This window comes from Trichoderma virens, assembly GCF_000170995.1.
Source record: "Trichoderma virens Gv29-8 chromosome Unknown TRIVIscaffold_6, whole genome shotgun sequence".
NCBI lineage: Eukaryota > Fungi > Ascomycota > Sordariomycetes > Hypocreales > Hypocreaceae > Trichoderma > Trichoderma virens.
This window is the reverse complement of record NW_014013743.1, coordinates 1758697-1776636: the sequence shown is the minus strand read 5'-3', so window position 1 is coordinate 1776636 and position 17940 is coordinate 1758697. Positions and strand designations below refer to the sequence as shown.

Here is a 17940-nt window from a genome sequence, read left to right as displayed (position 1 = left end):
GCCAAACCCTTATAGAGAGCTTGATAAAAATAAAAAATAAAAAAAACCCTCCAATTTGGCTGCGTATACTCTGTAGATATAGACAGTAGATATGAGGCTATTCTACCCCGTCCTACGAGGTGGCCCATCCGGTGATTAATTTTCGATTCGCTGCAGAGATTTTGCACCGCTGCCAAGTGCCTAAGTACTAAGGTACTACCAGGTAGGTTAGTAGTACCTGGCTGTAGTATTTACCTAGAGCGCCTTAGGTACCTAATGTACAGGCGCCTGCATATGCACCTGCTCTGTATCGAGAAGCTGAAGATATCAGGTGCAGCTGCAGAGTGTGCGATACTGTACATGCCCGTAGGTACCTCCCACCCAACATATGCACTTGACATTATGCGCGCCTCTCCGGAATTCTCCTCTTGCAGACTTCATCATCTGCACACCAAATACGACCACGACTCCAAACTGGGCGACCGACCTGACCTCACGCCCACATCGCTACTTGTCGGCCTAGCCCAGGGCGGTGATGCTCTACTATGTATTCCCGTGCTGGAGTCTGCGCGTATCGCTACTCGTACGCTACAGCACAGCTACAGTATTCACCGTAGGGCTATCTTCTTCCCCAACCACCATCGTTCGCTTGGATCAATCAAGCCTTGGCGCATATTTCCAAGAGCTGGCTGTTTCGTGCTAACACCTACTACCTCTGCTAGTTAGCTCCAGAAACAGGTTCAATGAGCCCGACCCAGAAGAAGGCATATTTGATCGCCGCTTGGCGTAATGAATGGAGCTCCGAGTACGAGGTAGCCAAGTAGCGCACAGTACTGATTGCTTGTTGGTGCTGATCTGCCCGATACAGGTATTCCTACTAATGTACTCGTAGCACTGCAATACGTGTACATACTCCGTACGGAGTACTAGGTACGGTAACGCGGAACACCCTTGTATGTTCCAACATCGCGGCTCCTGGCAGATTTGGGTATTGAAACCAGGACTCTGTACTCGGTACTCCCCATGGGCATTGCCCTTTCTACAGGTTCTGCAATGAGGTCTTCCTTGGCACAATCAAATGGCTTAGACATGGAATGAGCAATGGGCCACTCTTGTGATTAAGTCTTCTCAACGAGGGCCATGCGTGTGGAATTTCCCCCGATCGCCGCCCATCGCCCCTTCTGACGCATCAGCCAAGGGATCGACATAGCACTCCGATTTCCCCAGTGCCAGGCCAGGCGAGCCAGGGCAGCAGTTCGATTTCGAGCTGTCTGTCTGACAGCTTACGAGCATATGAAGTCAAGTACTCGTACTATTACTTCTCCTTGCAAGCACCATCGGTAGGCACCCTTTTGATATATGCGGTCATCCGGCTTACTTGTACTGTGCAGGTATGGAGTGCTGGCACACCATGCTTTCACAGCAACGCGCGCTGGCCCCCTTTCGTGCCGGTGCACCGTCCCCGTGTCAAATGTCAGCTCGCAATCGGCCTCGCTTTTTATGCTACTCCGGGTGCCGTGCAGGCAATGCTGAGAGAGGCCTTGCACCAGTCCGAGGCACCAACAGCGGGCCATCAGGCCGGGTATGACCATCACATTTACTAAAGCAAGGAGTAACAATCGACGGCATTGCTAATACCACTACCCTGTCGCAGAGCTTGCTTCCAATTGCTCATTGCTCACATACAGTAGCTGGTTGGCTGATGCTGTTCGAAACAATTGGGTTTCCCCTGCCGTAACGAAATTTCGTGTCTCTCATCACACATGTGCATCTCGAAATAGTCTCTTCCCTCAGCTAATTCACAAGCAACGTATTCGACGTTGAAACCATATCAAGCTCCTGATCCTCTCCGGTCATCTTGTCAAAGCCGCCCAACCACCGTTTCGTGCTTTGACTGATGCCAGAGTACGGTGCGCCTCACATGCCACCGCATGCCACCACCTAGAAAAAAAAAGAGGCGCATGGGGCGCTTCAATCACAGCAGCACTTGGCTATCCAAGTACGGCTACAGGTAATTCTAGGAGCCAACTACGACCTGCTATTGCCCCCCGGTCGACCCCCTTTCCCCTTCTCCGATCCAGTCGGCCGCAGAGCCTATCTAGCCGTTGGCAGCCATCGCAGGAGCAAAAGCCGAAGCAAAATTGCAACCCCAGGCCAAGCGGGATTGAAAAGGGATCCAGTAATAACACGCTCGACGAATAGGCAACGCATCCAATGCAGGGTCTCAGAACGGTCAAGGATGAGAGAGCCAAGGAGCGAGGGTTTAATAATAGCACCTTGGTTCAAGCAGCAACGAGTCACGAGCATCATCATATTTGACCTGTAAATATCCCCGTCCGGTAATGAGGGGACCCGTCGGCAAGAAGCGAAAATGACGCTCGCCATCGGATTCTCAACGCTGCAAGGTGCCACATACTTGGTTCCATGCATTGATTACTGCGCTCCCGCTTGCTTGATGCTTGTACCGAGTACGGAGAAACGCTGCCGGGAACGGAACACAACGCTCAGGCAAGGTACACGGGTCCTTGGAGCAGCGAAGATGCTCCGCTTCAATTGGTGTCCCCGTGAGAACGGTAATGGATCACAAGCGGATTACCAAGAATGGATCAAACAGCAACAAGCCAGCAGCTAGCCAGCTTGCCAAGTTTATCCTGCCCAGTTTCCTTCAGTCCGCTTCACAATTTCAACACGTACGAGTACAGCGGTACCTTTGCCTCCACATGCGCACCCTACGCTATTCCTTAAGCTCTTTTGCTTGCCGCTCCTTGACGCATGTGCTTGTACAAGTTCGGACTGTCTATGTGAAGCCCATGCTCTGTACATCTCTATTGGATCTGGCCGGCTCAGTCGGCACCATAAAGCGCCTCCAGCGAGGCAGGCAAGGAAGCATCTTCAAGCTAGGCTGGATATGCCATGCGCTCATTCGGTAACAGACGGTATTAAGAAACGATGGGCCAAGCCCGCGCTTTTCGCGCCTCTCTTGATAATTTGGGGGTGTTTCTTTTTTTCGCGCAATTCTCAGCACTCGGCAAGTTTCCTTTTGACGCACCAATGCCAATCATCATGCATCAATCAGGACGGAGCACATATAAAATTTGATTCTAGTACGTCAAGGCGCGAGTCAGACTGCCCTGGATTTTCCCGTGATGCATTGCGTCTACAAAATGTAGCGCTACGTTCGGCCGCACAGGCAGCGGCGTCATAGTTCATGCTCGCCAGATTCATCCGCTGGACTTCTCCGTGATGGATCGGCGATAGTGCAAGCCACAATGGACATGAAGCTGGGTAGCAAGAGGATCAAAGAAAGTCAATCACATCGGCACCCTTATGCGTACGGACCAAGACCAAGTTAAAGGACCAGCATCATCTACCTACCCATGGGCGGGACGCAACCTTGATGCTCCTTTCTGCCTGAAACAGTTCCAGGTGCTCCGGAGGAAGTACAAGTACGAGTACAACGCAATGATGACTTGGAATGCAACGGAGAGGGGCCGTCTGATCCTCCTGTACTCTTCCAATTGGCCTTTCAGGTGCCACTGGATTTAGAGTTGTTTGGATTAAGGACGACAAGTCTTAGACATTAAGCTACCCTGGCGTCAATCCACTGACTAATTTTTCCTCGTCAAAGCGGTTCGGCATCCACCAGCACTCTTATCGCACTTTATGGCCTAGACAAACATGTACCCAGTACTCCGTACAGAGCGCAGTACCAGGTACGGGTACGGAGATGCAGGTACTCTGGGTCCATTTGACAGAAGCATCTTACTCCCGTCAGACGACGGATTTTTCTATTTTTATTCTTCTTTTTCTGCCCTCTCTTCCACTTATTCGAGTACGAGTAAAGGGTGATTAAGCTGAGACTGCCGAAGACAGCATTGCTTTGTCCTTTTCTCTTCTTATTGGCTTCCTGCTGTGCAGTACATCTCAAATTGCGAACGAATTACGAAAGCTCCAATGTTTGCGCAATTAATTTCAAGTGCCCGGTACGGAGGAGATGCCGAGGACTCCACACTAACTCGGAAGCGTGCCCGCTTCTATAACGATGTGCTATCAGGGGGCTCACGTTCAGGTACCGCTTGCTTGGTGGATACTGGCAAATATTACGCGGACGTTATCCCTTTCACCTCTCATCAACAGCTACCAGGAATCATTACATCAGCAGTCAGGAACGGCCAGCAGACTGGGCGCTTGGTTCTTCTTCAAGCCGAGGTTTATTACTCTCCGCTCATCATTCAAAGGCGATATTAGTTCATCTACTGCCTGAGAATTCATCAGCTCCCTTGTACTGTCGATTTTGGCCGAGAGAAGGCAAGGATGAGGCTTGTCATCCTGAGCAACTTTCCCCTGCATGGAACCTCATAAGGTGTTGCTGCAATCACCTGGCTGCTGCTGTTGCTTCTAATTGTAGTACCACTATGCGTGATAGTGGTTGTGTCTGGCAACTCCCATTCGCGGGAGTCAGAAAGAATGCCGAAACGGCCACGCCACAGTCTCCTCGCTAGTGCGACATTTGATGCTGAGCTTGAGTTTAAAACATACTGCGGACATTCGGTTTTGCTTTAGAAGGTTGAACCCAGGAGGAAGATGGATTGTCCTGCCCAAGCCTCCTCCATCCTCCCGCTCCTGAGAAGGGCGATTCGCCTGCTCTCTTGGCAGACTTACGAATTCAAGACAAGTCCCACTACTCCAAGCTCATCTTGGCGACGGCAAGTACATCGCCAAAGCGACTGCCAAGAAAACTAGGGATAGGCCGTGGGATGAACTTTCCTTGGTCAAGAATACATGTGCCCTTTTTTAATCTCGACTGCCATTCTGGAATTTGCTTGATCGACATGGGCTCGACTCACACCGTCGTCCAAAGAGGCGTGCCACAGTCCTGAGATGGGCCACACTCGGGAAACCAACAGCTTTGTGGATGCACTGGACGGTTATCTGCCCTCTGATGGGATTTTTTCCCTGCTGCCCAAGAGGCCGACTTGGTTCACAGGCTCGCGTGCATCCGTGTTTGATTCGTGATAAAGATGGCCAGGCCGTAGCGCTGCGGATGTGTCTCCCGTCCTGTGAGAGCAAACGGGTGCCAAGCCATGCGATCTTGGCAATGCAAAATGATAGAATAGCAGATAGCTGCGTACTGTAAGGAGAAGAGTCATTCAGCCAAGCCTACTCTCACCTGAGTAGCTGTGGTTCCTGGCAATTGGCTCCCTTACTTACAAACAAATGGGCTTATCCATCTCGCCAATTTGACACTTGGGCTGAATGCTGCAGATCAGGGAGACCCTCATCGTCGAATGCTAACCGCTCATCGATTGTCCACGAGACGCGACTCGTTATCTCTATGAGGTTAAAGATGTGCCATTTTGGTGTTCACTGGTACACCATCACATCGGATGACTTTCTCCCCCCCTGTTTCTTTTTTCCAGAAAGCTCTAGGCCATACATTTGCACCCCGTACGTGGCACGAAGATGCTAGCAGGCAACTCAGGTGATCCTATGGTGCTCCTTCGATCGATTAACGGAGATTGGCGTCTGCCAAGCTATTCAGGCTACGACGTTAAAACGGATCTCGAGTTGATTTGCTCTCGCCTAGGATAGTATGTCTCGCCAAGTGGCCTCGATTATCTTGGCATGTGGTACCGGGATTGACGGCGGTACTATGTCCAGACAAGCATTCCACAACTAAGACGATGTATTACACTATGACGGCTCTCCACCGCTGATTGGCATCACAATACCCGGATGCATCTCGTTGCCCAGCTATTGATAAGATGTGAGATCATTATCCACATGCTGTCAACAGTTGGTTACCCGATTGCTGGACTTGCGCCTTCGTCACAAGAACATTTGACCAAGTAGTTCTAGAGGCGCTTGCGAACTCGAATGCTAACCTCTGATTTCCGAAGGATGTCCGCAGGCTTCAACTCTCGTCCTTTGGATATGAGAAGGTTGGCCCTGACAAGTGTGGATGATGTCTTTATGATGATTCTTCTTTGAAGCAAATCCGTCTGCTTTGATTTCCTGTCTGAGGCGCTGGTCGTGGTGTTTCACACCAATGCTTTGAGAAGAATATACTAAAGACGTGATAACATCCATTATTCGGCTTCTATTACTGGCTCGCTTGGCGCAAGCTCGCTCCCCTTTATAGCAGCTGATGTTACCCTGAACCATCATGCCGTGTGAGACAATCAGCCACACACGAGAGCAAACAGACGGAAGAGAACAGACCTGTGCGACAGAGTACATGTGCTTCCGAACGCTTGATATTCGAATTACGTATCTGTTTCCCTGAACGAAATAAGGCGGGCGACATGACCTATAGTAAGTGTCTGCTTGCCAGACCAAATGTGAGCTTTGTGCTTCAGCAAACATTGACATCTCCAGTCAGTAAAATCTCTACATCGCGGAAAAGTGGATGACAATTGGCCATAGGGATTGCTTGATTCAAGGACACGCCGACAGGTACCATAATTACTGCAATTGGCAATGCCCTCATATATTTCCCGTCTGTTAAAAAAGCAGATCGGATTATCCATGGTTGTGGGCTTTTTACCGTACTGGGAAGCTCAAGGTATGAAGACCTGTAAGCCTTCCTGGTCTTGGATGGACGGGCAATACCTTGACATTATCTTCACCTGCCAACTCCCGGCTAAGTGGCTTTTGGCTCAACCTGCAAAGCCGGCGAAGGAATGGCTCCCAAACAGCATCACGAAATAATTTTCACGCCTGGATGCCAATTCCTTCTCTTTGGCAAGCAATCGGTCTTGCCTCCTAGGACAGATTGAATAGGATTGACAGCGACGTTTCTTCTAGGCATGTTGCTTGGGTATACTGCCTTATTTATACCGAAACTCTTCGCCCCTGCTCCGCCTCCGCGCTACCATGATGATATTCAGCTGCGCCCTTTAGTGATCAATGGCAGGCTGCATTTATAAGCCCGCCGTATGGTGGAGAGCAGCGGACGCGGTGTTGCTAGTGGGGCCGTCGACGGGACTTTTCCCGCAACCAATGTCCAAGCTGTGGCCGGTGGCAAAAACTCCCGCAGTTGTCAGTCGGTACAGTAGAACCTGCGATGGCCGGTGTGGTGGCTCTGACGTCTGATTTCCAACCTAGTTTCTTCTTTGATTTCCAACCAAAATGGCGCTCTGCTGTCCAAATCAGCTATTTATATGCCAATTTCCACTTGTGTTGCAGCTGTCACAAGCATTACTTGCTGTCTTCTCTCAAAGATCGAATAGATACCTTCTTTCTTCTTGAGAACCACCCTACTATTGATTCAAAATGTCTGAGGAATCACCTGTCACTTTGGCTGTAGGGACTCATACCTGGTTCCCGGGCGATGAAACCAAGCATCAGAGCATCATCTCCATTATGCGTGCTCGCAACATTTCGATTCTGGACACGGCTAGATTATATGTAAGATGCTACCACAAACAACACAAAACAGTTCTGATACTGGGTTCATCCACTTGTCGATCTAATAGGAAAAAGCACTAATGCATTTGGACAGGGCGGTGGAGCATCAGAGATGACCATTGGAAGTCTGCATTTAGGCCCAGAGTTTTCCATCGATACCAAGGCGCCAACAGGGTTTGCAGAGGGCTTTGCGGGCAAGATTGAAGAGTCAGCTGAACAGAGCTTGGCGGCACTGCAGACTCAAAAAGTACAGTCAACTCCCGTATGAACCTTCTTTCAAGCTTTTGTATTTCTGACATCTCTTCTAGGTGCGAACGTACTTCCTTCACGGCGCCGATGAAACTGTTCCTTTCGAGGAGCAAATGGAAGCCATCCAGAAGCTCTACGAAAAAGGCAGATTTGAGCGATTCGGCATCTCCAACTTTAACCGCGGCCAGATCCTCAGAATCTACGGCATTGCGAAGTCAAAGGGCTATGTGTTGCCCAGTGTTTTCCAATGCAGCTATAGCCTTGCTGCTCGCCACCACGAAACTGAACTGTTCCCCACTCTTCGCAAGCTGGGTTTCGTTATCCAGGCGTATTCCCCCATGGCAGGTGGATTCCTAGCCAAGACACCAGAATATATCGAACAAGGCCTGGGGAGCTGGGACCCCAACACGAAGACCGGGAAATTTTCACGTGGCCTGTTCTATAAGCCATCATACATGAAGATGCTTGGAGAATTCGGAGCATTGTCCGAGAAGTCGGGTATTAGCCGGGCCGGCTTAGCATATAGATGGGTGAGACATCACTCCTTCCTCAAGAACCACTCAGGCGATGAGATGATCATCGGTGCTTCAACTTCGGACCAACTGGCCGACACCATGAAGGAACTCGAAGGTGGCCCCCTAGAGCCATGGGTTGTCCAGCGTATCGATGAGCTTTGGGAGCTGGTTAAAGACGAAGAGGTGGTTGATAACTTGAAGACCAGTCGCAAGGTATTCAGCTGATTGTGAGGCATATCAAGATAGAAACATCATCTGTCTCGTCAACAAGATGCGGCGATTGATTGGTGATGGGTAGAATTAAGATTAAATATTTGGGTATTTGTTCTTTCAGATGTGTGCTTAGACACGGTGCTATTCCTTGTCATGACAACCTGGAAACGATTTAAGGCAAGGCCTAACAGGTGTCGAGGCTTTCCGCGGCACGTGGTCGACCAGTAAACCGGCTGGCAAATGCTAATAGCAACTGAGCCCGCAGAATGTAGCGGGAAGAATATGTACAGATAGCATCAATCGATGCAGTTGTAAGAGTGCCTAAAGCAGTAAGCACTCCGCATACAATATATACGTGTGAAATGTATGATGGGCCGTTGGAATCTCGTCTATACGTCTTGGTGTTGTAGATGGAACTCGCGTGTAATGACTATGCCGTTAGGTTGAACAGGCTCTCCCACTCCAGAGATGTTGCCAAGTTCAATATGTGAGCCGTCTGGCCTCTCCTTGATGGGCACACTACGCTCCGAGCCGTCGTCCGTAAGACGCGCAAACGGGTGCTCGTCTGTCTCGTTGGCGGTGCTGTATGCTCGGGAATGAGAAGTTGTGGCAAATCGGCTATCTCCTTGCCAAGGCCGGGGGCCATCTCTGTTATGGTGGCTCATTTTCAGTGAGCCACTTGACTGCTGCTGTTTCTTGGAAGAGAGCGACGAGAGACTGAAAAACCCGAAGCTGATCTTGCTCAGAACAGGCCGCAAGAAAGGAAGACAAGCTATACGAGTAAACAAAGAATCAGTCAGACGGTTGGTTTTCGATGATATCGAGGGCTATGCTGGATTCAATGGATGGGAGTCAATGGATGGATGCTTACCGCAGAAAATTGCCACGTTTCCTTCGACAACGGACCACAGAGCAATGTCGACGAAACTCCAAGTGATATCTGGATCGGCCAAATTACCTCGGACTAGGTAATGAAGACGCACGATGGAGACAACCGTGACACTAATACACACTGGTCAGATATCCTAACGATTGGGAAGCAAAGGTTAAAGGCGACATGTTAGCCACTCACAAGATTCCCACAAGAAAAATTCCAACAAGAGCGAATTTTTGACCTCTGGGAAGTTGCAATTTTGTGATATATGGAAGAGGCAATGCGAGCATCAAAACGTCGGTGACAATGGTTGGGATTGCGTTTCCGTAGAAGAATTTGACCGAATCTACGGTGCATCTGTATTGATCTGGCCGTAAGGGATGCGTCGGGTTAAAACGGTTCCACCAAGCACTGGTAGGCTGACATTGGAAGATGGTGACAAGGATCTATAACTGCTGGTTAGCAAACGACAGGCAGCTTTTACTTGTATATTTCGGACTCGGGAACTTACAACAGCAATAGCCCACAACAGTACTATTACGGCCAAGATATATATAGGAATCTTGACGGAGCTTCTGACCTTGAAGGAGCGCCAATAAAAGGCAAGAATGGACCATTTAACGCATGTAATGGTCACAAAATATCCCAATTCAGCGACGAACAGTCCGATTGCCCAGGCATATTTTGCATCCGGTGGGTCGGCCCAAATATGTTTCCCTAAGCCACGGCTCACAGCTGGTAAAATATTAGTGCTTGATTGAGGAGAAGGAGAGAAGCATTAGCTCCTAGGATATACTGACAATATATGCCCAGCCCAATGACATGCGCGCAGGAGGGAAGCTAAGAAATATCATCAGCATAATTTCCACCTGGTCAGACATCAGAATCAAAGTACCAAGGCCGCAATAATGAGCCAGTCGTCTAACCATAGACTTATTTTCTTAATGCGATGGCTTATGATGCGTAACCCAACAACGATGGCTGCCAGAAACCAAGTGACTATCGCGGTTACCATGATGGAAGCTTTCCTGCTCTCGCTGAGATTAATCCCAGCGGGAGGCGGAGGAAGTGTGTCCATGGTCTGTTTATGGCAGCGTAGTCTCTGTAGGCTTTCGTACTTGATTGAGAAAAGGGAGAGGCTATAAGGGCGACGGCTCGCTGGCCGTAGCTGGGAGAGTAGCAAGTAATGAATGATTTGGAGAAGAGCGCCCTTCCGCCATGCCCCTTTACTGTGAAAATCGATGGGTCTTTGAAGAAGAGATTTAGACTGTGTTGTCTCCAAAACAGTCCATGTGATGCCCTCCAATTCCTAGAGCCCAATGCTGATCGTTTGAGTAGGTTCGGGGTCCAACTCACGAAACAAAAGGCATAAACTGAGGCGCAAAGTGACACTTCGCGATGAGCCGTCTCCCGTCCAGCCTATAACAGTTCCTATCCGGGGGTCCGAGGACCCTAAAAGTTCATCGCCACCATGAAGGAAAAAATAGCCCACCATGAATATAGTTCGGTGGTTCAGGAACTAGAGCCGTCGTCGGTCTCTCCATTGCTGACGCCAACCTGCGCCATTCCCGATTTTATTCCCTCTCCACTCACAAGTGCTGCATCTCAAAGAGCTTGATCAACACGGCCCTGAGCGAATCCAGGGCGGTAGGCGAAGCCAGTAGTTGGTTTGCCGATCCCGAGTAAGGTGATGCGCATGCAGGAGAGCATGTAGCTGTTCGAGATGCCTGACAGCCACACGCTAAGGATTTAGGTTGGCTTGGTGGAATTGGCATCGACAGAAGCCCATTGGAGCTATTGGCATGGCTAGCAGGGAAGATGCTTGGCCTGTCAGTTCAGCTGTCAAGGGGATGAAGATGGGAATACGGACTCGTACGATTATTGCAGTTTTTGATGAAATAGCCGGATTTCTTCGTGTTGGTGTTTTGTTGAGAAATGTTTGGTGATGGATCAAGGTCCCTCCTCCCTCTTGTTCTCAACCAAGCACCAAGCAGCACGTGATTCCTTATCGACAGGACCTTGGAAGGTGCAAGTACACAATGCTCGGACATTGTATTTCTATAGGAGTAAGCATATCACAGATGACATTTATTTGATTATCTAGGTACTAAAGCAATGGTGTTCTTGGCAAATCACCAAGACGGCTTTTCTTAGGGACTGCTGTTCCTTTGTTTACTAAATGTCTGCATGACAAGCCGCTTGGAGGTAAGCCATCAAAATAGTCAAACAATAGCGAACGCCACCGAAAACTGTGATAGTAATCCCCAAAAAATTCAACTTGGCCATAGTTAGTTCGCGGACCGACTCATGCGCTCCGGCCTCGTATCCACTGCCGATCGGCAGCTCCTGTCTTTGAACGTCTTCACACTGCCGCCATACCGAGGAACTACTCCACAAGGCCAAAGGAGCGGCAAAGACAAAAGTAGAAGAAAGGCGCTGGCTGCGTGGGGACAAGAGCTGCAACGGCCGATTCGTGCGGCCGACGATGTGGGCTATACTTTTGTCAATATCCGACAAGATGAGTTTTGCGGTGGTAATATCAGGTGGATGAATGCTTGGTGCATCACTCGCGAGTAATGAGAGACAAATATTTCTAAGCCATGGTGGTCAAGTTCAACCACTGGGCTGGAAACAGCGCGGCCATCACCTCCGTTGTTGGCAGTCGACGTTGTCGATCTGATCCATTCTGGCCTTTGGATCGCTCCGCAATAACGGCAATAACCAACGAGGGCCCGGCAGTGATCTTCCCGGTGCTGCCTTGGGCTCACATTTACGGCCTCCATTGACCCGAAATGGTTGGTAAAATCATAGCCAGTGGACCTACATCAATCGGCCGATACGCACATGCTCTGGCAGCTCCGAGCCCTACCGCCGATCAGATGAATCCCCAGATGAGTGAGATTTAGCATGGAGAAAGACGCTATTTGTCAACTGAGATCTTCGGCCATGCGATATCAATGCGAATTGGATATGACGACATAACAAGATGGCCTTTATAGTTGTCGACTAATCTGGCTTTCTGATAATATGAAGATTGACGCAAAAGCTCATCCTAATCAGCAAGGATAGCCCGGATGACCGTATACCCTGGGTGATATGCCATCAAACTACAATTCTCAGAGACTCTCTTGTCATATCGCTAGTACGAACAGTGAACAGTATGGTTGTGACGATCAGAAAGTGGAATTCAATATCTCTAAATCCCCAAAGTTTATGCCATGGTAGCAGTAGACATGACTATCATAAAATCCCAAACACATCAAAACTTGATATCCAAAGCGCCTCTGGCGATGCTCTATCAAATAGTATCCGGAACATAGCTAAGTAGATGCTCCCACACGCATATTAAAAAGAAAATTATTGCTCCTCTCCCACGCAAAGATAGGGATTTCCCATGCGTATCCAAGAAATGTTGCAGCTTCATGAAAGCTTCTTCTGCATCAGGTCCGCCAGCTCATCCAGCAACTCTACCGTCTCTGCCGGACTTGCGATCCATGCCGTAGTTCCCACGCTCCGCGCCTTGAAGTCGTTTGATCCGGCACTCAAGAACTGATCTCCCACGTGTAGCGTGTTTTCGCCCTTGATGGCAGTCAGCGCTGCATCGGCTCCGGTTGTCCCCCCGCTGCGTCTTCCGAACCACTGCTGGCAGACGGTCACACCCCAGCTCTTGTCGCCAATGTCAACAAAGACATCACGGCCGCCGTTGAAGGCGCAAAAAGGAACTCCACGTCGGCCCTGAGCGCCTTGGCCAGCCTGCTGCGAAGGGGCGCCGAGGGCACTTAGCTCCAGGATACGCTGTACCACCAGCACCGTCTCTTCCAGGCTCTCTCGCGCAATGCGGATCTCGGGAGGGTTGGGAACGATTCCAACGGCGCGATCCTTTCTAACTATGATGGCTGGTAAGTTCATCGTGCGGACGCAGTCCCGAAGAGCTGATTCGGCCACGTCTAGAAGTGCCATGATTTCTGCTTCAGACCAGGCAGCCATGTCTGGGGTAAGCCACTCTGGGCGCGGAACGGGCGCCAGGCGGTATGGTGAAGACGGCTCGTACTCGAAGAGATAATTGGCTTCGCCGCCCATGATGACAATGTTTTGCTTCTGTACAGGGTCAAGGTCTGTGGAGTCGGCAATGGCGTCAAGTAGGCCATGGAGACGACCGTAGTACCGATCTGCGGTGGTATAGCCAGCAGCTGTAACAATGCCGATTTTGATGTTTTTGCGCAAGAGATCTATAAGACATGTAATTAATATTGTCCAAAAATCGGCGAAGAAGCATGGCGTACCTAGTAGTCGTGGGATGATGGGGCTCGATGGCTCTAAGCTCTGTCCATCGTCGTACAGCGTGACATCACCATCAAAGGTGGCTAGCTGAAGAGCACCATTCGTCACAGCCATGATCTGAGCCGAGTTGAGAACCAGGCGTACATCGTTAAAAGAGGGAGCTACATATCGTCTTGACGACATGTATCGCTTCCGGTCCTGATACTTGAACGCTGCCTCCAGAGGTAGCCGTGTGAAGAAAGGACCCGCCGTGGGCACCAGCATTCCAAGCTTGGAAGGGAACACGCGGTCTTGGTTTTGGCGGGCGACTGTTTTGATTTATTGGTTCAGTTATGTGGGAACAAGAGGTAAGGGGACAACAAGAGGCAAGGGGACTCGGTACTCACTGTGGTCATCAATCATCAACTCAACGTCTCTCATAATCTCTGCGTAGCGTCTATGGGCCTCCTCGGCCATCTTGGCCACGTTGGTATCATCGCCAAACACTCCCGTGGGTTGCGAGTAGAGCACAAATGGCACAGCCAAGAGGCCCTTTATCCATTCTGGCACGGCCCCAAGGCGATGTATTAGCTTGTTGGTTGACCACAGCCAATCTCATTTGATAAGCAACATACCTATGAATTGATCCCGTCTATGGGTCTTGAGGGCGTCTAAAGATTCCATCAGCTTCACCAGATTCCCTTGTGTATATTTACATCCCCCCTCTTTCTCCGTGTAACAGATGCCATGGAGGAGGGGGGAGAGGAGAGCAATTGGGCAGGCTTACACTCAACGCGGTACCGAGTCGTCATGGTTAATCGACAGCAGCGTCGTTCTCTCGTGCCAATTGGGCTCTATTAGCGGGCAGGCAGTTGATTTGTTTCAGCGGAATGGGAGAAGCAAAAGGAGCAGCAGCAGGAGCAATGAAAAGACGGAGAGGAAGAAGGAAGATGAGTGACTGAAGGAAGCTCGACTGCAGGTTTGCTGAGTCGTACAGAAGGAGAGTTGGGTACCTATGATGCTCATGTGCCTTAGGTAATAGAATCGAGAGCATGTGCCCAGCTCCTAAGCCCAAACCGGCTGCTGAGAGGGGCATAGGGCCCTGTTGTGCCAATTAGATGCAGCTTATCTGTGCTTCTAGTGAGCTGCTAAGGCCTATAGCGGGGGGCAGGCCGGTGAAACAGTGACTCTTGCGGTCGGAGCCCGCCGAAGGGGCTGCTGTTGGTGGCTTATCGGCGCCGATAACAGACCTCGAATGGCATTTGGCGGACCTTCAACACCGAAGACGAGCCTCCATCCGGCGGGCACTACTAGGTAGATACCATTATCTATGCTCTTGAGGGCTCTAGGATTAATGTTGGATATTTGTAAAGAAAGATGTTTAGCATCCTGTGGACAAAGACAATGCATTCTCGTGTTTGATATGAGAGGGGTATATATCCCGCTTCCATTTCCTCATTCTCTCGCGTGTATCGCTTCAATTCTTCGTTATCTGATGAGCAGGCCGTTGATCAGTCGCTTTCTCAGGGACGATAGTCTTGCCAAGGACACAAAGCATCATAACGCCTAGAGCCCATATATTTGACTATGTACCACAAGCTTCATTAGCCATAAGCTCTAGTGGAAAGTATCAAGGTGTGTTCACTTAGGCTTGTGCTGAGAGAAGATGTACCCAATCCAAAACCAAGAAGCACAGCACCTCAGCAAGATGAATAAGTAGGCAATATTATTTGGTTTGGTCTCTTTGTGAACAATCTGCCGAGTAGCTAAATACCTAGCTCAAGGCAGATGTCATGTCATAAAGTATCGTGTAGGCATCGGTCAATTTGAATGGCGCCATAGGCCCTCGATAAAAGACTGTCTGATGCCGAGTACTGAAGATGTAAATATCACTTTTGATACTCCGCCCTAAAATCACACTTGTATTTTTATATTCAGTCCCCTCCGTCCGATCCGTAACTTTAACAGCCAAAATGCAACACCTCTCAAGCCACCGTCGCCTGCTGCAGACTCAAATTATACGAGTGAATAATACTGTCTGCGTCATCAACCGCCAGTGGACGAATATCGCCCATCTGCTTAATCTTGGCAGTTCTATTTCCAAAATGTCAGCGCAAGTTCCCGCCTCGATCCGGTCTCGTGGTTTGGTGAGAAGGATACATACACTTCCTTGATTTGATCATCTGTTAGTGAGTATCCGAGCTGCTGGACTCGAGACTTGACGGCATTCCAGCCCGTAATTCTTGAGGTGATCGAGACGTATCGAGTTACTAGTATGGTCAGTCATCACTGTAGACCGGAGGAGGAGTTTTAGTAACATACATCCAAAAAGACTGGGGTCAATGATCTCGTATGTCGAAGGGTTTGCCAGAATGGCTAGTAAAAAGTTAGCATAAATCGAGGGGAAATGCCCAAATACTGATGATGTGAATAAACTTACCCTTGGCGTGGATTCCAGCCTTGTGTGTGCTGTCTTGGAGTTAGTCAGGGTCCCCCACCCACAACCGAGCGACTACTTACAATGCACAGAAACCGGTAATAGGGTTGTTGAACTATGGATCAAACATTAATAACTCATTTGTGGTAAAGAGATGCTTTTTGAAAGAGCTACTTACGGGAATGTTCACTTGCACGCAAGAAGCGACATATTCCTCAATGTCCTTGAGCATCTTGAGGTTGTACTTGGACTTGGTGTATTCGGGAGACGTCACAACCATGCGAGCCATCAGGGCGCCGCTTTCTCCTTTGTTAGTCGCCTTCCAGGCCTTGAGGTGCGACAAATACTTACAGGGGGGTAATACCGTTTCCTAAAAGTCAACAGTTAGCCATGAAACTCACATCAACCACAATAGGGGGTACGGACTCTCTCCAATGCCCAGGACAGAGGTATCCACGTGCGTCGCGCCAGCCTCTATTGCCGTCAGCGCATTTGCGACTGCGCAGCCGGTGTCGTCATGGAAGTGCGTTTCTACCTGATGTTAGTGGGAGACCTGGAGGTGAGGATTAGGGGGACATGCCGATATCACAACCCACAACACCTGTTTATGGTGTTAGCGTTCAAACTTGATCAGATTTGATCCATTGATAGGCGGCACCTCACCTCTTAGCGTTCGGATCAGATCATAGACCATTCGTGGCGTAGCTCCTCCAACAGTGTCGGCGACACCACTGCTCCTGTCAGCATGCCGGACGATTGCTGCTTCCATTTGGGCAAAACTTACACTCGGTTGACACCCGCCTTATCGACAGCCTTGTAGAGAGTGAGGAGGTCGACAAGGTCGGAACGGAACGAGTCTTCGGAGGAGAAGCGCACTTCGACTCCCTTGCTGTTACGGGTGTCAGTCTTGAAGTCGATAGCAGGGATGGGGCATGGAAACACACCTCTTGACGTATTCAATGACTTCGAGAGCAGTCTTCCGAATCATTTCCATGCTCTTTCCGTGGCTGTACTCACGCAGGAAGCTGGAGGTTCCGATGACAAGATCGACACCGTCGACACCGCACTCTACGGCCTTCTTGGCATCCTCCATATTGCATCGCACGTGTGTGAGGATCTTGGACTAAAGAACAAGTAAGTACTTGCTCCCCAAATGACAGATTTTGGACACAAACCTTCAGGCCAAGCTTGCAGATGGTCTTGCAGTCCTCGTACGACTGAGGAGACGATACCGGGCTGGTAAGCTCGATATAGTCGACACCGAAATCACTGAGCATCGTTGCGATCTTGCACTTCATCTCTGTCGTATAGAAAGAATTTGAGAATTGCTCGCCTTCTCTTAGCGTGCCTATATTTTTTTTTTTTTTAAACATCAACATCAAAGCTCAAGCTAATCGACACATCCAAAAACCCAGATTTCCATACTTTCGATAATCTTATAGCTACCCACATTGGAGAGGAAATCATCTACACGCTGGTAGGGCGTTGATGCCGAGATGGTGTGAGCCGCCGTTGTGGGATCGGCTGTAGCGTTGTTGGTACCGCACATGGTGAAGGTCGCTGGCCAAGTTCGAATTCGAGTTACGGAGGTTACAGAGGTTACAGAGGAGAGACTGGGACTGAGACTGCTGTCGAGATGCCAATGGGAGATTCCGAGTGTGGCCAAGAGTGTGGTTGAGATTTTCAAACTTTCCGGGCAAGAGTTTTATGGACGCTGCACAACACGGGAGTTGGGAGTCAGCCCGGCTTCGGTGCTGGTGACTTACACCGCGTGCAGAGTGACGTATTTCCACATCTGGTTTTTATTGGCGGGGGACGCAGGGGCGGGTCAGTAAAGCGCATGGCGATTCGCTGCAACGGCGGTCTGAGAACCAAAAGAAGAAGAACTTGGACATTCTCAAGACGCACAAAACGGGCCTGTCGATTTCCGGATCCCGAATGGCGGGGGCATTGCAAAGTTCTGTCCTGCCAAGCTGCTAGCGCGAGCCACAAGCAGGGGATAA

The 17940-nt window shown here is 49.8% G+C and overlaps 5 protein-coding genes across 5 annotated transcripts; 2 read left to right on the top strand and 3 right to left on the bottom strand.

The window, feature by feature from the left end:
- Positions 1-255: 255 nt before the first annotated feature.
- On the top strand, positions 256-1670 carry TRIVIDRAFT_200930 (uncharacterized protein; the record flags this gene model as incomplete). Its single annotated transcript, XM_014101375.1, has 6 exons — positions 256-562; positions 706-784; positions 910-932; positions 1207-1319; positions 1371-1561; positions 1634-1670. 6 exons carry the CDS (start codon positions 256-258, stop codon positions 1668-1670), a joined length of 750 nt encoding a protein of 249 aa, XP_013956850.1.
- A 5584-nt stretch (positions 1671-7254) lies between these two features.
- TRIVIDRAFT_27991 (uncharacterized protein) lies at positions 7255-8378 on the top strand (the record flags this gene model as incomplete). Its single annotated transcript, XM_014101374.1, has 3 exons — positions 7255-7389; positions 7484-7636; positions 7698-8378. The coding sequence occupies 3 exons, from the start codon at positions 7255-7257 to the stop codon at positions 8376-8378; spliced, it is 969 nt and encodes a 322-aa protein (XP_013956849.1).
- Positions 8379-8755: 377 nt separating this feature from the next.
- Positions 8756-10318, bottom strand: TRIVIDRAFT_221904 (uncharacterized protein; the record flags this gene model as incomplete). The annotated part of the gene is made up of 6 exons (XM_014101373.1): positions 8756-9138; positions 9238-9368; positions 9439-9686; positions 9752-9975; positions 10041-10080; positions 10136-10318. The coding sequence occupies 6 exons, from the start codon at positions 10316-10318 to the stop codon at positions 8756-8758; spliced, it is 1209 nt and encodes a 402-aa protein (XP_013956848.1).
- Positions 10319-12455: 2137 nt separating this feature from the next.
- Positions 12456-14312, bottom strand: TRIVIDRAFT_83912 (uncharacterized protein; the record flags this gene model as incomplete). The annotated part of the gene is made up of 4 exons (XM_014101372.1): positions 12456-13469; positions 13524-13829; positions 13908-14051; positions 14294-14312. 4 exons carry the CDS (start codon positions 14310-14312, stop codon positions 12661-12663), a joined length of 1278 nt encoding a protein of 425 aa, XP_013956847.1.
- Positions 14313-15485: 1173 nt separating this feature from the next.
- On the bottom strand, positions 15486-17486 carry TRIVIDRAFT_28038 (uncharacterized protein; the record flags this gene model as incomplete). Its single annotated transcript, XM_014101371.1, has 13 exons — positions 15486-15594; positions 15665-15770; positions 15823-15876; positions 15941-15969; positions 16021-16052; positions 16116-16236; positions 16289-16307; positions 16364-16472; positions 16596-16668; positions 16722-16826; positions 16882-17060; positions 17113-17285; positions 17363-17486. 13 exons carry the CDS (start codon positions 17484-17486, stop codon positions 15486-15488), a joined length of 1233 nt encoding a protein of 410 aa, XP_013956846.1.
- Between the last annotated feature and the right edge of the window lie 454 nt (positions 17487-17940).